Here is an 8,121-nt window from a genome sequence, read left to right on the forward strand (position 1 = left end):
TAAAACGATGAAGAAAGAAGATGCAAGTGCTAGCTGAGCCTGGTTTCCCACTTGAAGCCATTTCCTTTCTTCCATGGGGTGGTTGGGAGTTCTAGAACCCAAGTTGACCTGGTCTCTACAGAATTCCCACGTCTCATGCGAAGTCCAAGTGATATGAACTAGCTTTTCAATAACAAAAAGGATTTTGCGCGTTGAATTTGTCTCGACGCAGGATGCTCTTTGAGACTTGCGGAGAAAGAAAGGATGATGAAAGAAACCATTTAGTTGCTTTTTGTAACGTTGAATCCAATAATTTGACTCAGATCTTCTACTCCGTCCACGATTCGATCAGCTCTCTCTATATAAACCTAGATAGAGCGGGCTCTCGGACAACAGATTACCAGCTCTCAGCTGCTCCGACTTAGCTTACTTTGAATCAAGTTCAGTTATACAGTAAATTCTATTCCTTTATCTCCATTCCATCTCTCTATTATTGGAGAAAGAATCGGCCAATTAGCAGGAGGCGGTGCGCAGCAGATATAATCATGCACAAGACTTGTAATCACAATAACTTCTCGCAGCTGCAGCTGGGATCGGCTGCAGCTCTCTTGCTGCTTATCCTTTGCTGCTACAGCAGCGCCAGCTGGACGGCTGTGCGGGCGCAGGCGCAGTGTGGGACGGATGCCGGAGGCGCCACGTGCGCCAACAACCTGTGCTGCAGCCAGTACGGCTTCTGTGGCAGCACCAGCGACTACTGCGGCAACGGCTGCCAGAGCGGCCCTTGCACCGGCAGCACCGGCGGTGGTAGCGCCGGCGGCAGCGGGGTGTCGTCCATCGTGACCGGTGACGTGTTCTCGCAGTTCTTGTCACAGAACAGCGCCTCCGGCTGTCCCTCTAACGGCTTCTACACCTACGACGCCTTCATCGCAGCTGCAGCCTCGTTCAGCGGTTTCGGCACCACAGGCGGCTCGGACGTGCAGAAGCAGGAGCTGGCAGCCTTCTTTGCAAACGTCGCTCACGAGACTGGCAGTAAGCATCTGTGGCTTATACATCTTGAAATTGATACAGCTTAGCTTCCCTTTACCCTATAAGTAGAGTAGTGCCCTTATTGTAATGTCGAACTCTGATCACGAATATGTATTGCATTGACAATATAGCTGCCATGAACACAATCATCGTCACCATCGTCATTAACTAATTAAGAGTATCGGCACGCTGCATGATTAACAGGTGGGTGCTATGTGGAGGAGATTAATAAGGGCACATACTGTGACCCCTCGACAGTACCCTGCGCATCCGGGCAGCAGTACTACGGCCGTGGCCCTCTGCAGCTCACATGGTAAAGCCTCATTCCATATAACGTAGAGCCAGTATTATATAACTCTATGGTTGACCAGCTAGCTACTAAGGTGCCGAGCAAACGTAGTAAATCTTACGCTGTCATACTGCACAATATATGGAAGATTGCTATACATTATCTGATGATCTCTTGGCGCACAAATATATGTGGCAGGAACTACAATTACCAGGCAGCAGGACAGGCTGTAGGCTTCGACGGCATCAACAACCCAGGCGTCGTCGCCCAAGACCCCACCATCTCCTTCAAGACGGCACTGTGGTTCTGGATGACGCAGCAATCGCCCACGTGCCACGACGCCATGGCCAACAACCAGGGCGGCTTCGGCGCCACCATCAGGGCCATCAACGGCGGGCTGGAGTGCGGCAGCTCGGCCAATGTTGCCCAGCAGCAAGATCGCATCTCCCGCTACCAGTCCTTCTGCTCCATCCTGGGGGTTGACCCAGGCAGCAATCTGACCTGCTAATGAAAACATTACCTAGTTAGCTGTTCATCTTGGCGCAGTACAATGTGTAACTAACTATAGACAATGGACATGGCATGTGATGGCCCCATGCGCAGCCTACAGGTTGTTGTTGTTTGGATGCCTAATAATTAACCTCGATCTCACTGCAAAGCGTTTCTTTTCGCGACAGTGCGCTGTAACCATGCATTTGCTCAAATATAAAAGAAACGAGTTTAAAAGTTCGGGATCTTTTTTAAATTTCCTAAGAACACTATACTTTAAGGCTTTTTAAGGCAAGTTGAAGCCATGGGAAAGTTGCTCTTATTAGGGACCAAAATGTTTATCAAAAGCCAACATGTCCAACAAAGGATATGCTAGCCTCCATTTTGCACTTTGGGAAACCTATAAACTAGATCGCTATGGCACTTCCTACATCTCATCATATAGAACAAGGGCACACTATTCTGTGCAAGAGCAAAGCCCTTCTTTTTCTTTTGGGGGTAAGAGTGTCTGAAAGTACTTTGATTTTGCTTATTCAACACTTTTAACAATTGCCCAAGTCAATGAATTCTTTACAAATTCAATTTTCAATATGATTTAGAATTTAAAAATTTTAAGGAATTCAATGGTTGGGTCAACAATGATAAAGCAACATACAAAGTGACCTGCTAGATAATAAAGTATAAAACAAAAGTTATGTAACTAAATAAAGACTCAATAATCAATAGTCCCAATGCTTATTCATATTACAATCTTTCTTTTAATTAAATAATGTTGTTTATTACAAATTTCGACACAACGAAAGAAAGAGCTAACTACATCATCATTAACAACATCATGAAAAGTTCTAACACCAAAGCAGCCCAAAAGACTTCTAATTGGAGAGGCCACATGGAAAGTGACAAGTTTGAATTAGAGTAACTTGGCACATCCCCTTTCTTAACCCTTATTTAAATGCCACTCTTGTATATGGTATACCACATCTTGATCTAACGCGCTAATGTATTATTGGTAAATATATAAGAATGGATAGAGAACATTACATTCTCAATTACATAGACAAAATAATAACCGATTATAAAGTATACAACATAAGTGCATACATTTGTAACAATTAAACAATCCAATATATTCAGATGCATGTTACATCACAAAGCATTCACCATGGCACTTGCTTTATACTATGCAAGATAGTATTGAGGTTACATAAATAATGAGCTAACCGACAACTGTCATGCTTCGAGCATATAGGTGCAAAACCAGAGCAATAGATAATACTTTTAATGAGACATGTTAGATACGTTACTCACTTGTACAACTCACTATAGTAAGTGTTCCACAACCTGAGAATTGGAAGTCTTGGCTAAAACAAGCATAAACCCATATTGGTCAAAAGTGTCTAAACCATTTAGTACTAGCAAGAAAAAATAGTTTGAATGATAGGGATGGACTATGAAAGGAAAGGCCATTGGATCTCTAACTTCAACACCAAGCATGCAATTTTGATGTCCTTGTTCACCTCCCACATGACAACTTTCTAAAAATGTTGATGCAAGAGTTGGAACACGTGTATACCCATGCTCTTGTTTCTTCATAAGAAGAGCCTTGGCAACATTTTTCTTGAAGTAGTGTACTGACCATCCAACAAGCATATGGTGCTTATGAATCCTCCAGAAAAGGGGTAAGAAATCAACCTCCATGGCAGAATAAGGAACTTTAAAGCTGGAGGAAGAATGGGTGTTTTATTGTTTTTGAACACCGTGGTGGGAGTAAAAGTAGAGGCCAGTTACAACACCCCCATCACCTGCACTCACTACAAGGGATAACACTTGTAGATAGCCTTGTAGATGCATCTCTTGAACTTTAAATTTTTTTTTGCAATACAAAAATGAAGCATGAATTCATGCATACTTTTAATGATCTTCGTTTGTAATTTTCAAGTCTTTTAAATGTGCACATAAATGCACTAAAACTACCATTTTAACACAATATTTAGGAGATATTGTGAGATTTTAAACACACCAAGTATAGAGAAAAATAAAAAGGGAGCTACTAATTGCAAACAATTCTTGGAGCCACAGTTCTGTAACTAGTAGCTCCCTAGGGTTTCCTAATTTGTCCCTTCCATGCTTGATGGATATGAAAGATCATGAAAAGATAATTTCATTATCAAATATAGTTGAGATAATGATCTATAGATTATGAAAGACTACACACAATAAGATAGTTGAGATAATGAAATGTTGAAAGACTAAATAATATTGCTTTTTATATCAAATATATATATGAGTACAAATAAAATTTTGGAACCCAAGTTTTGGCTTGTATGCAATATATGGAAACTTAATGCTCCCAAATCCTAACTTGGATTACAAAGTACAAATTTTGCAAACTAGCATACTGTTGACCATCCACAACTCTCTTGGCAAAACCATTTGATTCCCTTCCACCAACTTTCAAGTCTCCTGCTTCAATATCTTCTACCTACACAAATGAGACATCTTACCTATCAACAATATGAAAAAGAACATAATGCGATTAAGAAGTACATTATCTCAAATATTTCAAAAGTGCAATTAAGTACCAAATTGTGCTAGAACTAAAAGTGTTATTTTATACCTATGCATGGAATACAAACTATGCATCCCAATTCAATAGGTCTTCATGATCAATGCCATTTATTGTAGGGTTAAACTCTTGAAACTCTTCCTCAGATTCAAGATCCAAGGGAATTGGGCAATCATTGATATGATTGTGTGTCTTAACATCCAAGGAAGGGGGTAAGGAATTAATAATGTAATTTATTATTGTAGTTGAGACCCACCACTCACTTAAACCCACTCAATGATAGGCATCGATAACGTAAGGTGCAAGCTTGATCCACCATCATTATTTACAAGCATTTGAAGATAGACTAGTTTGCCTTTCCAACCTCATTACATAGCCAAACTGTACAAGTCTATGTACACTATATGTGTATCAAAATCAGGCTTCCAAATATACCCCAAATGGTGTAATATAAATAGATTGGTATTCCATGAAAGAGAATCCTATGCATGTTAGAACTTCACATTCTCCATGTTGCAATCCTTTAAAAGAAGACTTAAAGTTAAGTCACGAAAATCCAAGGACTTAATATAAAGTTATATTATGCAAAAAATAGATGAGTTCAATACATACATTCCAAAACTCTCTTCAATTTTTGGATATGCAAATCACTAATCTATGTCATGCAAATCATCTATAAGCTTTTACTCATATCTAGGTTATGTCCTATTCACAGCCTTTTCAATTCAGTCATTTTCCAATACCCACTTTCATTTCATTAAAAGTTCAAAGGCTTTTTTAATCAATGCATAGCATCCTTGTTTGATTAGCCATTATAATGTACTTGCCATGTTGGTTCGTGCGAGGAAAAGCGGATGCTAGGCAAGTGGGAAAGACAAAAGAGAAGTGACCCTCCCTTCCCAATTAAGACCTTGAAGGGGTGCACAACTCAGCTTGAGGTGGAACTTTGCACACCCCTCTTATCTTGGAGCCCATGCTATTTTCAAATTTAGGTGCAGGTACATTTCCATCATCACAGTATGGCCCAAGTACAACATTGATAAGCAATAATCATGGCTCCATAAGTGGTTGGTGAACCCCCGAGGGATCCACTAGGGTTTACCGTATGGTACCACGTGAGTGTAAGGAAGGGGGGTTTATTAAGGGAAGGAAGGCACATTTTATAAGGTAAGGTCCCATAAATAGGGATAGATAAGGGGTATTTTCATATATTTCTTGCATGCAGGTGATGTCTCCTTATTACTACTAGTGAATCCCCCGTGCGTGAACCTTTGGAAGATGGGCAGAGCATCTTTTAATTTGAGGACACACCCTCTCCTGGTTGCTACAGTGGTTTACAAGGGCTTTCTTCACTCAGGGTATTCCTACAGGGTCAAATAGGGTTTCAACAGGGTGTTAACAGGTTGCACAAATTCTCTAGACAAGTACACAGTTCCAATTACAAAAACTTTTATCATGATCTGATTTGGGATATTAATAACTTGATTCAAAGAGGGGATCCTAATATTTGATTTGAATCAAAAATTTTGCAATTCCAATATCGGAAGCAAAACTTATGGCCAATTTACTAACAAGGGGTCTAGTGGACTATACGTAAACAGGCTATCTGGAATACACTGTTTGAGTTCATTCTACCTATATACCTTATTTCAAGTTGAGATATTATAAAATCTTGTATATACCCATATATTAATATTTCCATAGAGCTATTAAGAACTGGGATTGGTGCCATATTCAGAGAGAAAGAAGGGGTTAAGTAAAAAACTGTCTACTGCTACAACATTGTTTCCTAATGGCCAAGAATAAGAAGAAAGGGCCTATTGCTGAGGCATTGAATGATGGTGTCAGATACTTCCAAGAGGATCAAAATTACACAACTGAAACCCATAATGTTGATCAAGTAGATGAAGAAATAAGCATTGGGATTGCTCATAGCACGCATCAAGGACATCAGGACATACATGGAGAGTATGCAAGGAATGATTACCTCCTACTGTCAAAAGACTCGGACATGTCAATGAAGGCCTTTCTAAGGAGTTTAAGGATTTGAATGAAGATTTAACCTATATGAATCAAGGTTTGTTGCAAGGCATGGCACAGGTAAACCAAGGAATTTCTGAATTGAAGCAAAGCAATAAATTCTTATTTCAAGAGCTCATCTCAACCATAAAGGAAGTCGGAAGCAAACCACAAAGTGAACCTCAAAATATTGAAGACTCCCATGCGATTCCCTTTGTTGGTAATCCTTCCCATCCAAACAAATAAAAGTCTCAACCAGTAATGCACACCTTTGAAAGGGGAGAGCCATCTAAAGTCAGGGGCAATCATCATCCTTCACAAATTCATGGTTTTCATATCCCAAGACCTTAGTTTAGCAGTCCAAAGGATAATCATAGACATGAAGGGGAACATGATAATTCTCGATGGGACAGTGATTATCATGGATGTGACCCCGTCTACAAGAATTTTTATCATCAGCCCTCAAATGCACAAAAAGAAAATGTAGTCAACAATCAAGTTCATGAAGGTGGAATGCATGATGAGTGAAGATCAGCCCATGACATCCCAAACCAAGAGCATGTTTCAAATGGACAACCCTCATCTCATGGTTTTGGGCCACCTACTGTTAGACAAAATTCATGGAATAAAGATTCATGGAGACAACAATCTCATGGGCTCAAAGGGGAATGTCTGTTAGACACTATTCCAATGCCTACTTGAGTCTTTCCATGTATGTTGAAGGTATTTCAGATTTTGCTAAGCTGAATAAATACATTTTTGGTCTTGACCCTGCCCTATCATCAGAGGCAAGAGCTCAACAACCAAAAACATTACATGAGGCCATACAATTGGCTGAAAGATATTCTTTGAAGTACAAAAGGGATGCATGAAATTTTGAGCAAAGAAGTATGGGTAATAATGTTTCCAATCAACCTACAAAGTATGGGTAAGTTTTCAGCCAATCAAGAGACTCTTTTAGACAAGAAAACAGAGGTTATAACAGTCCAAATAGTTATAACAACAAAGTGCCAACTTTTTCCACTATTTATGCCTCTAAACAGAGTGGAAATTTTGTACCAAGACAGGGCAAACTTTCAAAAATGTGGCTAAGCCAAGAAGTACTTTTTCAAGAGCTGAAAATGCTCCTAAACTGCCCCAAAATAATTCTAACAACAACTTCCTTCCTCACGACAAACTTCAGGAAATGCATGCAAAAGGATTATGCTTCAAGTGTGGGGAGAAGTGGTCACAAGATCATAAGCTGAAGTGTAAAGCTAAGAACTCAAACATCAACATGGTGATCACTCAGGAAGTGGAATTTGAAGAAGAATAAGATCAAGAGGGAAATTTACTGCATGTTGATGCATACCCAATGGTTGAAGAGATTCATGAAAAAGAGCATGCCACCAACGAAGAATTCTATGATCCCATGGATGGACTTCATTTTGATCCAAGTGGTAATCATGATTCTCATATTTCTTTGTATACCATCTCACATGATGCATGGACTGGTTGCAAAGGGAAAAGTACACTTAGACTCAAAGGTTTCATTAATGGCAAGGTTGCACATATTCTAGTGGATACGGGTAGCATTCATAGCTTCGTCAACACCAAATATTTGAATGGGCTGAAGTTGCTACCCATTGATATGGATTCTTCCTTGCGGATACAAGTTGCCAATGGTGCATATGCGTCTAGTAAAGAAGTGTGTCCATGTACCTCAATTGAGTTATTACCCTCTTGCACAATAAAAGTGGATTTGATCACTTTG

The 8,121-nt window shown here is 39.9% G+C and overlaps 1 protein-coding gene across 1 annotated transcript; it reads left to right on the forward strand.

The window, feature by feature from the left end:
* The first annotated feature begins 347 nt into the window (after positions 1-347).
* On the forward strand, positions 348-1,960 carry LOC148027590 (endochitinase 4-like). The gene is made up of 3 exons (XM_087688922.1): positions 348-1,008; positions 1,210-1,318; positions 1,493-1,960. Exons 1-3 carry the CDS (start codon positions 525-527, stop codon positions 1,800-1,802), a joined length of 903 nt encoding a protein of 300 aa, XP_087545048.1. The 5' UTR covers positions 348-524; the 3' UTR covers positions 1,803-1,960.
* The last annotated feature ends 6,161 nt before the right edge of the window (positions 1,961-8,121 follow it).

Source organism: Lygodium microphyllum, chromosome 12, assembly GCF_053477565.2.
Source record: "Lygodium microphyllum isolate KBCC chromosome 12, Lygodium_microphyllum_v1.1.10, whole genome shotgun sequence".
Classification (NCBI taxonomy): Eukaryota; Viridiplantae; Streptophyta; class Polypodiopsida; order Schizaeales; family Lygodiaceae; genus Lygodium; species Lygodium microphyllum.